At 44.8% G+C, this 13,865-nt stretch overlaps 1 protein-coding gene across 1 annotated transcript; it reads right to left on the reverse strand.

The window, feature by feature from the left end:
* Nucleotides 1-10,271: 10,271 nt before the first annotated feature.
* Nucleotides 10,272-12,312, reverse strand: LOC123124586 (transcription factor WRKY19). Its single transcript, XM_044545171.1, has 2 exons — nucleotides 11,759-12,312; nucleotides 10,272-10,958 (listed from the first exon to the last, which is right to left on the reverse strand). The coding sequence occupies exons 1-2, from the start codon at nucleotides 12,202-12,204 to the stop codon at nucleotides 10,400-10,402; spliced, it is 1,005 nt and encodes a 334-aa protein (XP_044401106.1). The 5' UTR covers nucleotides 12,205-12,312; the 3' UTR covers nucleotides 10,272-10,399.
* Nucleotides 12,313-13,865: the final 1,553 nt, after the last annotated feature.

Here is a 13,865-nt window from a genome sequence, read left to right on the forward strand (position 1 = left end):
TACTCATTCTGTAATGCATCATACCGCAACTAACTCATTAGTCACATTGCTTGCAAGGCTTATAGTGATGTGCATTACCGAGAGGGCCCAGAGATACCTCTCCGACAATCAGAGTGACAAATCCTAATCTCGATCTATGCCAACTCAACAAGTACCATTAGAGACACCTATAGAGCACCTTTATAATCACCCAGTTACGTTGTGACGTTTGGTAGCACATAAAGTGTTCCTCCGGTATTCGGGAGTTGCATAATCTCATAGTCATAGGAACATGTATAAGTCATGAAGAAAGCAATAGCAATATACTAAACGATCAAGTGCTAAGCTAACGGAATGGGTCAAGTCAATCACATCATTCTCTAATGACATGATCCCGTTGATCAAATGACAACTCATGTCTATGGCTAGGAAACTTAACCATCTTTGATCCAACGAGCTAGTCAAGTAGAGGCATACTAGTGACACTCTGTTTGTCTATGTATTCACACATGTACTAAGTTTCCGGTTAATACAATTCTAGCATGAATAATAAACATTTATCATGATATAAGGAAATATAAATAACAACTTTATTATTGCCTCTAGGGCATATTTCCATCAGTCTCCCACTTGCACTAGAGTCAATAATCTAGTTCACATCGTCCTGTGATTTAACACCAATAGTTCACATCGTCATGTGACCAACACCCAAAGGGTTTACTAGAGTCAATAATCTAGTTCATATCGCTATGTGATTAACGCCCAAAGAGTACTAAGGTGTGATCATGTTTTGCTTGGGAGAGAGGTTTAGTCAATGAGTCTGCCACATTCAGATCCGTATGTATTTTGCAAATTTCTATGTCTACGATGCTCTGCACGGAGCTACTTTAGCTAATTGCCCCCACTTTCAATATGTATCCGGATTGTGACTTAGAGTTATCCAGATCGGTATCAAAGCTTGCATCGACGTAACTCTTTACAACGAACTCTTTATCACCTCCATAACCGAGAAACATATCCTTATACCACTAAGGATAAGTTTGACCGCTGTCCAGTGATCCACTCCTGGATCACTATTGTACCATCTTACCAAACTCATGGTGAGGTACACAATAGGTCTGGTACACAGCATAGCATACTTTATAGAACCTATGACTGAGGCATAGGTAATGAATTTCATTCTCTTTCTATTTTCTGCCGTGGTCGGGTTTTTGATTCTTACTCAGCTTCACACCTTGCAACACAGGCAAGAACTCCTTCTTTGACTGTTCCATTTTGAACTACTTCAAAATCTTATCAAGGTATGTACTCATTGAAAAAGTCTTATCAAGCGTCTTTATCTATCTCTATAGATCTTGATGCTCAATATGTAAGCAGCTTCACCGAGGTCTTTCTTTGAAAAACTCCTTTCAAACACTCCTTTATGCTTTCCAGAAAATTCTACATCATTTTCGATCAACAATATGTCATCCATATATAATATTAGAAATGCTACAGGGCTCCCACTAACTTTCTTGTAAATACAGGCTTCTCCAAAAGTCTGTATAAAACCATATGCTTTGATCACACTATCAAAACGTTTATTCCAACTCCGAGATGCTTGCACCAGTCCATAAATGGATCGCTGGAGCTTGCACACTTTGTTAGCATCCTTTGATCGATAAAACCTTCAGGTTGTATCATATACAACTCTTCTTCCAGAAATCCATTCAGGAATGCAGTCTTTACATCCATTTACCAAATTTCATAATCATAAAATGCGGCAATTGCTAACATGATTTGGATGGACTTAAGCATCGCTACGGGTGAGAAAGTCTCATCGTAGTCAACTCCTTGAACTTGTCGAAAACCTTTCGCAACAAGTCGAGCTTTGTAGACAGTAACATTACATCAGCGTCAGTGTTCTTCTTGAAGATCCATTTATTCTCGATGGCTTGCCGATCATCGGGCAAGTCAACCAAAGTCCACACTTTGTTCTCATACATGGATCCCATCTCAGATTTCATGGCCTCAAGCCATTTTGCGGAATCTGGCCTCATCATCGCTTCCTCATAGTTCGTAGGTTCGTCATGGTCAAGTAACATGACCTCCAGAACATGATTACCGTACCACTCTGGTGCGGATCTTACCCTGGTTGACCTACGAGGTTCAGTAGTAACTTGATCTGAAGTTACATGATCATCATCATTAGTTTCCTCACTAATTGGTGTAGGAGTCACAGGAACAGATTTTGTGATGAACTACTTTCCAATAAGGGAGCAGGTACAGATACCTCATCAAGTTCTACTTTCCTCCCACTCACTTCTTTCGAGAGAAACTCCTTCTCTAGAAAGGATCCATTCTTAGCAACGAATGTCTTGCCTTCGGATCTGTGATAGAAGGTGTACCCAATAGTCTCCTTTGGGTATCTATGAAGACACATTTCTCCAATTTGGGTTCGAGCTTATCAGGTTGAAGCTTTTTCACATAAGCATCGCAGCCCCAAACTTTAAGAAATGACAACTTTGGTTTCTTGCCAAACCACAGTTCATAAGGTGTCGTCTCAACGGATTTAGACGGTGCCCTATTTAACGTGAATGCAGCCGTCTCTAAAGCATAACCCCAAAACGATAGCGGTAAATCAGTAAGAGACATCATAGATCGCACCATATCTAATAAAGTACGATTACGACGTTCGGACACACCATTACGCTGTGGTGTTCCGGGTGGCGTGAGTTGTGAAACTATTCTGCATTGTTTCAAATGAAGACCAAACTCGTAACTCAAATATTCTCCTCCATGATCAGATCGTAGAAACTTCATTTTCTTGTTACGATGATTTTCCACTTCACTCTGAAATTCTTTGAACTTTTCAAATGTTTCAGACTTATGTTTCATCAACTAGATATACCCATATCTGCTCAAATCATCTGTGAAGGTGAGAAAACAACGATACTCGCCGCGAGCCTCAACATTCATCGGACCACATACATCAGTATGTATGATTTCCAACAAATCTGTTGCTCGCTCCATAGTTCCGGAGAACGGAGTTTTAGTCATCTTGCCCATGAGGCATGGTTCGCAAGTACCAAGTGATTCATAATCAAGTGATTCCAAAAGTCCATCGGAATGGAGTTTCTTCATGCGCTTTACACCAATATGACCCAAACGGCAGTGCCACAAATAAGTTGCACTATCATTATCAACTCTACATCTTTTGGCTTCAATATTATGAATATGTGTGTCACTACTATCGAGATTCAAAAAGAATAGACCACTCTTCAAGGGTGCATGACCATAAAAAATATTACCCATATAAATAGAACAACCATTATTCTATGATTTAAATAAATAACGGTCTCGCATCAAACAAGATCCAGATATAATGTTCATGCTCAATGCTTGCACCAAATAACAATTATTCAGGTCTAAAACTAATCCCGAACGTAGATGTAGAGGTAGCGTGCCGACCGCGATCACATCGACTTTGGAACCATTTCCCACGCGCATCGTCACCTCGTCCTTAGCCAATCTTTGCTTATTCCGTAGTCCCTGTTTCGAGTTGCAAATATTAGCAACAGAACCAGTATCAAATACCCAGGCACTACTGCGAGCATTAGTAAGGTACACATCTATAACATGTATATCACATATACCTTTGTTCACCTTGCCATCCTTCTTATCCGCCAAATACTTGGGGCAGTTCCGCTTCCAGTGACCAGCCCCTTTGCAGTAGAAGCACTCAGTCTCAGTCTTAGGTCCAGACTTGGGCTTCTTCACTTGAGCAGCAACTTGCTTGCCGTTCTTCTTGAAGTTTCCCTTCTTCCCTTTACCCTTTTTCTTGAAACTGGTGGTCTTGTTGACCATCAACACTTGATGCTCCTTCTTGATTTCTACCTCCGCGGCCTTTAGCATTGCGAAGAGCTCGGGAATTGTCTTATCCATCCCTTGTATGTTATAGTTCATCACGAAGCTCCTGTAGCTTGGTGGCAGTGATTGAAGAATTCTGTCAATGACACTATCATCTGGAAGATTAACTCCCAGTTGAATCAAGTGATTGTTATACCCCAGACATTTTGAGTATATGCTCACTGACATAACTATTCTCCTCCATCTTGTAGCTGTAGAACTTATTGGAGACTTCATATCTCTCAATCCGGGCATTTGCTTGAGATATTAACTTCAACTCCTGGAACATCTCATATGCTCCATGATGTTCAAAACGTCGTTGAAGTCCCGGTTCTAAGCCGTAAAGCATGGCACACTGAACTATCGAGTAGTCATCAGCTTTGCTCTGCCAGACGTTCATAACATCTGGCGTTGCTCCTGCAGCGGGTTTGGCACCTAGCGGTGCTTCCAGGACATAATTCTTCTGTGCAGCAATGAGGATAATCCTCAAGTTATGGACCCAATCCATGTAGTTGCTACCATCATCTTTCAACTTAGCTTCTCTAGGAACGCACTAAAATTCAACGGAACAACAACACGGGCCATCTATCTACGACAACATAGAAATGCAAAATACTATCAGGTACTAAGTTCATGATAAATTAAAGTTCAATTAATCAAATTACTAAAGAACTCCCAGTTAGATAGACATCCCTCTAATCATCTAAGTGATCACATGATCCATATCAACTAAACCATGTCCGATCATCACGTGAGATGGAGTAGTTTTCAATGGTGAACATCACTATGTTGATCATATCTACTATATGATTCACACTCGACCTTTCGGTCTCAGTGTTCCGAGGCCATATCTGCATATGCTAGGCTCGTCAAGTTTAACACGAGTATTCTTCTTGTGCAAAACTGTCTTGCACCCATTGTATGTGAACGTAGAGCTTATCACACCCGATCATCACGTGGTGTCTCGGCACGACGAACTTTCGCAACGGTGCATACTCAGGGAGAACACTTGTACCTTGAAATTTAGTGAGAGATCATCTTATAATGCTACCGCCATACTAAGCAAAATAATATGCATAAAGGATAAACATCACATGCAATCAATATAAGTGATATGATATGGCCATCATCATCTTGTGCCTTTGATCTCCATCTCCAAAGCACCGTCATGATCACCATCGTCACCGGCGCGACACCTTGATCTCCATCGTAGCATCGTTGTCGTCTCGCCAACTATTGCTTCAATGACTATCACTACCGCTTAGAGATAAAGTAAAGCAATTACATGGCGATTGCATTTCATACAATAAAGCAACAACCATATGGCTCCTGCCAGTTGCTGATAACTCTGTTACAAAACATGATCATCTCATACAATAAAATTTAGCATCATGTCTTGACCATATCACATCACAACATGCCCTGCAAAAACAAGTTAGACGTCCTCTACTTTGTTGTTGCAAGTTTTACGTGGCTGCTACGGGCTAAGCAAGAACCGTTCTTACCTACGCATCAAAACCACAACGATTTTTTGTCAAGTATGTGTTGTTTTAACCTTCACAAGGACCGGGCGTAGCCACACTCAATTCAACTAAAGTTGGAGAAACTGACACCCGCCAGCCACCTGTGCGCGAAGCACGTCGGGAGAACCAGTCTCGTGTAAGCGTACGCTAATGTCGGTCCGGGCCGCTTCATCCAACAATACCGCCGAATCAAAGTATGACATGCTGGTAAGCAGTATGACTATTATCGCCCACTACTCACTTGTGTTCTACTCGTGCATATAACATCTACGCATAAACCTGGCTCGGATGCCACTGTTGGGGAACGTAGTAATTTCAAAAAAATTCCTACGCACACGCAAGATCATAGGTGATGCATAGCAACGAGAGGGGAGAGTGTTGTCTACGTACCCTCATAGACCGTAAGCGGAAGCGTTATGACAACGCGGTTGATGTAGTCGTACGTCTTCACGATCGACCGATCCTAGCACCGAAGGTACGGCACCTCCGTGATCTGCACACATTCGGCTCGGTGACGTCCCACGAACTCACGATCCAGTAGAGTGTCGGGGAAGAGCTTCGTCAGCACGACGGCGTGATGACAGTGATGATGAAGCTACCGGCGCAGGGCTTCGCCTAAGCACTACGACGATATGACTGAGGTGGATTATGGTGGAGGGGGGCACCTTACACGGCTTGGAACAATCAACTTGTGTCTTCTAGGGTGCCCCCTGCCCCCGTATATAAAGGAGCAAGGGGGGAGGCCGGCCGGCCTTGGGGTGCGCCAAGGAGAGGGGGGAGTCCTCCTCCTAGTGGGAGTAGGACTCCCCTTTCCTATTCCAACTAGGAAGGAGGAAGGGGAAGGAAGGAGAGGGAGAGAGGGAGGAAAGAGGGGGCACCACCCCCCCTCCTTGTCCAATTCATACTCCCAAGGGGGGGCAGCCCTAGGCCCTCTCCTCTCTCTCTCCCACAAGGCCCATGTTGGCCCATTAGATCCCCTGGGGGTTCCGATAACCCCCCGGCACTCCGATAAATATCCGGTGACCCCCGGAACTCATCCGGTGTCAGAATATAGTCGTCCAATATATCAATATTTATGTCTCGACCATTTCGAGACTCCTCGTCACGTCCGTGATCACATCCGGAACTCCGAACTATCTTTGGTACATCAAAACACATAAACTCCTAATACCGATCGTCACCGAACGTTAAGCGTGCGGACCCTACGGGTTCGAGAACTATGTAGACATGACCGAGACATGTCTGCGGTCAATAACCAATAGCGGAACCTGGATGCTCATATTGGTTCCTACATATTCTATGAATATCTTTATCGGTCAAACCGCATAACAACATATGTTGTTCCCTTTGTCATCGGTATGTTACTTGCCCGAGATTCGATCGTCAGTATCTCAATACCTAGTTCAATCTCGTTACCGGCAAGTCTCTTTACTCGTTACGTAATGCATCATCCCGCAACTAACTCATTAGTCACATTTCTTGCAAGGCTTATAGTGATGTGCATTACCGAGAGGGCCCAGAGATACCTCTCCGACAATCGGAGTGACAAATCCTAATCTCGATCTATGCCAACTCAACAAGTACCATCGGAGACACCTGTAGAGCACCTTTATAATCACCCAGTTACGTTGTGACGTTTGGTAGCACACAAAGTGTTCCTCCGGTATTCGGGAGTTGCATAATCTCATAGTCATAGGAACATGTATAAGTCATGAAGAAAGCAATAGCAATATACTAAACAATCAAGTGCTAAGCTAACGGAATGGATCAAGTCAATCACATCATTCTCTAATGATGTGATCCCATTGATCAAATACAACTCATGTCTATGGCTAGGAAACTTAACCATCTTTGATCCAACGAGCTAGTCAAGTAGAGGCATACTAGTTACACTCTGTTTGTCTATGTATTCACACATGTACTAAGTTTCCGGTTAATACAATTCTAGCATGAATAATAAACATTTATCATGATATAAGGAAATATAAATAACAACTTTATTATTGCCTCTAGGGCATATTTCCTTCAAATCACTGATAGCTGGGCCATACCATATGCGCCAACAAAAGGGTCCACACCATCCTCTCCATAAACTCCTATTACAATGTTTATTCATCTATGGCTATCTTCGCTACTTCTTGTTGGCCTTCTTCTCATTCCAATATTTTTTACTAGATTGTTTGGACTCCCGAAATTTATAAAAAATCACATTGGACAAGTCCTTCTCCCTCTTTACTTCCTTATTGATCAAAGCTTCATGATGAATTACAATTGTTCCTCCAAATTGACTGTGAAGTTGGTAATCCTTTTGGTACAAAATTTCTACTTCTTTTTAGGCTTGGTTTTCTTCTCCTTCGGCTTTTCCTTAGCATTTACGGCTTCTAATTATCATGAGTCATATGCTATTTCAAGTGATTCAACTCCATGTGCATATTCCTTCTACTTATCCCTTTGCGAGCAGGAGTTGGATTTGTGTACACCTTGTCCACATGAGTAGCATGACCTGAGGAGAATAACTGGTTCTCCAGGAAGTCGTTCTTCGTCAACGATCTTTGATAGTATTACGATCTATTGTGAAGGTTCCTCGAGTACCACTTACTTACTTTTTCTTACTTTGTTGGACTCTCCTTTGTACTTATGGACAAACTACATTGGGATGGATAATGATCGGTCCCTTCACATATGAAGCGAATGGTGGGACATTCTTCATCTAGATGGCTCTCTTCACAATTGGTACATTGATCAATATGTTCTTTATGAGCATGTCCTCCTCTGCCAATCTTGCAAGCACAAAACTTCCTTGCGTCTTTAATTGGTTGCTTCAGAACCCCAATGACAAGATGAGATTGAAGGAAAAACTCCTTGAATCGCTCGCATTTTGGGATTCATCAATGTCTATTTGCATCGTCCACCAAGTGTCCTCTTCTTGGATAAAATATTGGGAGGCATAATTCACCATCTCCTTTCGTTCTACCATATTGTATTTCATTACACATATGTTCTGAATCCACTCTTCAACTTCCGGACAAGTCACTGGTCCAATCAGAATAGTTCCAAAATTTGTAACGCCCTGACCACAACCACTGGTTCTCGGTAGTTCCTGCTGGTGGGATCTAGACTAGTCCCATAGATCATTAGTGCCCTATGCACTTTGTGCCCACTTGTGCGGACTCTGGACCAACTTCCTAGTCAGTCACCCATCCTCAAAAAATCTCCAAGCCAAGCACACTTATCTTCGAGGTTCCTTGTGAATGGGCTTCCGAATAACAAGGAATTCCTTGTTGGTGTAAGTAGTCTATCATTCCTATTAAGCAAAGATGTCATATACACCCTCACTCAAAGGAATTGACGTCCTCTCGGCCAAACAAGAACGTTCCCCCTTAGCACACGCCTATGTGCCTAAGTGCCAATATACACATGTGCCTGCCGTGTGCCACGATGGGCCACACATGCCATGTACATGTCTGCACCGCTAGGGTCAACTCTAATACCATTTGTGATGTCCCAGACCCTGGTTCCTGGTCGTTACTCCTATTGGGATCTAGAGTAGCTTGAAAAACCAACACTGGTCTTTCTTGTGTACTTTATCCTCACTCTTGTGTACCTAAAATCAACTTCTTAGCCTGTCATCCATCCTCAAATGCTCCAAGGCAAACACGTTTAACTTTGATGTTCCTTGCGAATGGGCTCCTGGATAAGAAGCAATTCCTTGCTTATATGAGTAGTCTATCATTCCTATTAGGACAAGATGTCACACTTAGTGCATCAACATCTATACATTATTTAGATGTAAAAGAACTCGATCTGAGCAGTAGAAACTAAGAATATGTGGAAGCGTGAACATTAGCAGGACTCCAAAATCGCAGAGATACTCCTAGGATACATCCTAGTTGGTGAACTCCAAACTCACAGGGATACTCCTAGGACACATCCTAGTTGGTGAACTGAGAGAGAGAGAGAGAGAGAGAGAGAGAGAGAGAGAGAGAGAGAGAGAGAGAGAGAGAGAGAGAGAGAGAGAGAGAGAGAGAGAGAGAGAGAGAGAGAGAGAGAGAGAGAGAGAGACGGGGTCACTTAAGTGACATGGCGGTCAAAGCCAGCCACGTGTACAGTTTTAGTCAACAGGGTCCACGTCATACCAAAACCACTTAAAGTGCGGCGAGGGACGAAAATTATCCGGTTTAAATAGTTTTATACACCCAATCTTGGTTGGGCCACAGGGTAGCGGGCTTGCTCAAGGACATGTTCCCACACCTACTCTCAAAGGTTGAATTCTCGAACAAAAGAGCCTTGGGGTTTAAGTCAATGCTTTGATGTGGAGCAACCCGTCGATCGGTCTCGATCTAGGTGTGAATCCATATGCCCTCGGTGGATGTATGTGGCTGGGAGAGTGAAGGTCGGGGTCATTTAGAGCCATGCCTCAGTGGTGATGATGTGGGCCAACGCGTTGTTGTGAGCTCATACGAGTTCCACTCGTATGCATGGGATGACGATGGTCACCGTCTTTGGTTATTTCTCTTTAGTATTCAATTTAAATCCCAGTCTTTAGACAATTTGTTCCCGTGTATGAGATCACAAACTGAGAAATTAGTACCAATATAGTGACGGAGGCAAAGTTGGAGAGCGGTAACCATAGTAACATGTTAAATCGAAGTCCTACCATCGGCTCAGGAATCAGAACCGCGAGGCGGGTAGAGACCTCGCTCCTCGGGGTTGCAGCGGAAAATGGCGGCAACATTCTGCCCAAGAGGAGATCGTGAGGATGAGGTGGTGCCGGCAGGCGTCAGTGAGGTCTATGCTCTAGTAAGCTAGAAAGTGGCGCCCGCCGAACCCTAGTTAAGGTGGCTTGTGAGTTGTGATATAGATGCATGCAGGCACAAGTTGTATACCATTATACAAGTCCCTTTTTATTTCACTGCATCTAAACAAAAAACAGGAAATTCAACTTGGAGTGATTAAATAGAGAGAAAAAAAGGATAGACAATAATGAACATCTACAAAGATCTAAAGATCTAGAGGCCAAACAAATGGCAGCTGTTGAGAACAAATGGTGGTTCGTTCACGAACAAGTCGCTAATCCAACTTCCGTCCGCTGCCGCGACGTGCACCGGCGACCTGATCGGCCCGTCGAAGTCCATCTCCTGGAGCAACGCAGCAGCAGCAGCGGGTGCCGGCGGCGACGCGTTCCACCCCCAGCAGTCATCCTCGATAGCGAACAGACGCGAATAATCGTCGCGCTCTCTCGGCGGCACATTGGCACCGCCGTCGCTGCCGCCGCTGCTCCATGTGATATCCGAGGAGCTTGCCGGCGATTGAGTCTCAGAACTGATAGCACCAGAGCTGCTACCGGGAACGACGGCGACGTCTGGAGCTGCTGCGGTGTCGGTGCGGACGGTGGTCTCGAGGATCACCGGCACGGCCGCGGACTCGGTCGCCTTGCAGCTGTGCTCCGAGATGTACACCACCGTATACCTCGGCCGTCCATGGTCGCTGCCGTCATCGTCATTGCGCTGCACCGTTCGCTTGGCCGGGCAGCCCTGGTTCGTGCTGTTGGTGCATCGGTAGTAATTCCTGCCAATTGCCATTGATGGAAGAGCGATTCAGGTTTAGTCATTGTTATAGTTTCAGTTTAATTAACCCGAGCATGCGTAAGCATCATACGTCTTCTTGCTGGGCGTACGCACGATGATGCCATCGATGTCAGATGTATCATCGTGTATCACGGGTACATGAAGGGGGTCCCAACTGATGTCGGGAGACGGGTGCACGTATCCATACGGACAGCGAGCGGTCTGGAAATGACATATTTTAGCTAGTTTGGTTGATTGGCTCCTTTGCATGGCTTTCCACGTTTTGATATAAGAGGGTGTAAAAATTCTTAGATCGTTGCTTCTAAATCGAAGATAAAAAGCGCTGATGCTTTTTATTGTACTGCAAATTTAGCGAAACCATTGAGTACTTAATCTTCTTGTTACTTAGTTTAAAGCATGCATGCATGCGATGATACTTCGTTAAATTGAAGGGTGACCTGTCATGGGCGAAATATTGGGTCATGAGTCATTTCAGCCTTTCATTACTTATAAATGGTTGTGATTTTCTTTCTCTTTCAACCCTAATCCCCCCTCTCCTTCCAACTTAAAATCTTATGCCGCCGCCACCATTATTAACGAGGCTCTTCTCTACAATCGCAACAAGCACACCATCCGCCGCCATCATCTGTCGAATTGCTATGGCCGCCACACTAACATCAGGGAGGCAGGGGCTCCGCCAGAGTGGAAGAAGAAGATGAGAGAGTAGTACGTACGGTGGGGCTACGAGTTTAAGAAACTAAATAATAGCAAATGTTGTACTAATAATATTAAATTATTTACCTAGGGTGCTTGGCCGCTTCGATTTGCTTCTGGCCGTACTTCCTCCACTGGTAGCCGTCGAAATCCGGCACCGTCGTGACGAGCGTCGTCGTCGTTGCCCCTTGCTTCTTCCTCCTGCAACGAGTAGTAGCCTTCGTCGCAGTCGCAGCACCACCGCGTTGTCCTTGCCCCTCCTCGTGCCTTTCATCCTCCCGGACTCTCTTGCGACCCCCGCGCCGTTTGCCTCCGCCGCACGACGCGGTTGCCTTCACCTGCGGGCTGCCGTGCTCCCAATACAAGTCAGCTGCAAGACCAGAACACGAGGACGCGCCGCTCGACGTGGACGGGAACAGCAACTCGTGCAGCTGCGCCACCAGCTCCCTCTCCCGGCGCTGCAGCTGCATCCCGCCGTCCGCCGCTGCCCAGCCGTGCTCACCGCCCGGGGCACAACCTCTGCTCCTCTGCATTTCAGTTCGGATAGCTCGACGGTACGTGCGGCACGCAGAACGAGTGTGTGTATGACGCTAGCTAAGCTTGCTTAGATCAGACAAGCTAGACGTGGAAAGAAAAGGTGTTGGTTGCTCCGGTAGCTTCAGACTCTGGAAGTCGCGGAGGCTCCTTTATAGAGAGGATCAGGATCTCTCGGTGCTCTGAACGTCAACAAAAGACGTGGGCCAACAGACTTTACACACCCACGTGGCGGTCCTTCCATGTTGATGGGGACGAGGAAGAGGATCCAACCCAGTGTGCGTGTGGGGACAACCCGAGCGAAAATCATGGCGGGGAGGGAGGGGGCATATGCATGATAGGGAGCTCTTCTTGTCCCATATGTACGTGATGCACGCGCCAATATACACATGATATTATTTTTCCCGCGTAAACATTAGGCAATTCAATCAAGAAAACAAATGTCCAGTCGATTTCCTATGAGAGAAGGCGATGCGGTGCGCAGCTCCGAGGCTGAGCTAGCTAGAGTCTTGTCGAAGACGGGGACGATGCGGGCAAGCTTGGAGGAGGAGGGAGGGGGGGGGGGGGACACGATCGGTCAGGGCATCACCGGCCAAGGGCTTGCTAGGACATCGCTTTAGGCAGGGGCGCCGCCCCGTCACGTGTGGAGAAGGGTGCCTTTTTCATTTTGATCGTTGCTCGCATTACATAACGCCCGAGCCCGAGACATAGACAGGGACACCGTGGCCAAGCTTGAGGTTGTCTACTCTGACTGGAAGTCACAGTGAAAAAGGTGCTTCCTTAAAAATGTCGTCAAAAAGGGTTTGGTAGGACATCATCAGTGATGGGACCATGTTGTCATCGGTGGAGGAGAGGGTAGAGGAAGGCATGAACAAGATCGGGAAGGAAGGAAGAAGGCCGGAAGGAGGAAGAAGGAGCAGCAATTGCATTTTAATCTAACGGCTGAAAAAAAACGACTAGCATTTTTTTCGAGCAACTGGTATATAGGTGGCCCTATTTTTTTTGTCATGCAAGTGTGGATATATAATTGGGGATGTTTTTGTAACTTGACGATCTATACGTGATCAAATATTGTCGGAAATTCGTAGGAGCCCGCATGCATGTGGCCACCAACATTCAGAGAAAACCGGTGAAAACCATGCGGAAATGATGTTTTGAAGTTTCAGAAAAATCTAAAAAAATGCATGATGTTAAAGGGTGATGTTCTATTGCCATGTGAAATTTCAAATTCAAACACGTTACGGGATGTGAGTTATGAAAATAACAAAATCAGCATTGAATAGTGTCGAAAGTAGCGTCACTATTCGTTGATGATTTTTTTTCCGCATAGATCACATCTCATAATGTGTTTCAACTTGGACTTTCGTATGGCAATACAACATCATCCTATTAACATCCAGTATTTTTTCTAGGTTGTTCAAAACTTTCAAATATGGTTTACACGAAGTTTTCTTTGAATGTTTGTTTTCATGTGATATTCTCCCCTCTTTTATACCATTAGCCCTTAATCATTTCAGCAAGTCCATGCATGTCATCTTTGGCAGAGTTGCATGGGGCACCCACCCCATCTCCCATACTTTTTTTATTTCATCTTAAAAGTTGAATCTACTGTATCTTTTGAAGTGAAAGTTCAAATTAAGTTTCATTTGCATATTTGTAT

The sequence above is a fragment of the Triticum aestivum genome, chromosome 5D (assembly GCF_018294505.1).
Source record: "Triticum aestivum cultivar Chinese Spring chromosome 5D, IWGSC CS RefSeq v2.1, whole genome shotgun sequence".
NCBI lineage: Eukaryota > Viridiplantae > Streptophyta > Magnoliopsida > Poales > Poaceae > Triticum > Triticum aestivum.

What these genes read in the sequence shown, in the direction of transcription:
- LOC123124586 (XM_044545171.1), bottom strand. Translation starts at nt 12,204, where the DNA reads ATGCAGAGGAGCAGAGGTTGTGCCCCGGGCGGTGAGCACGGCTGGGCA. An exon ending in GAAGCGGCCAAGCACCCTAG is followed by an intron (nt 10,959 to 11,758) that starts GTAAATAATTTA and finishes GGCAATTGGCAG; the next exon opens with GAATTACTACCGATGCACCA.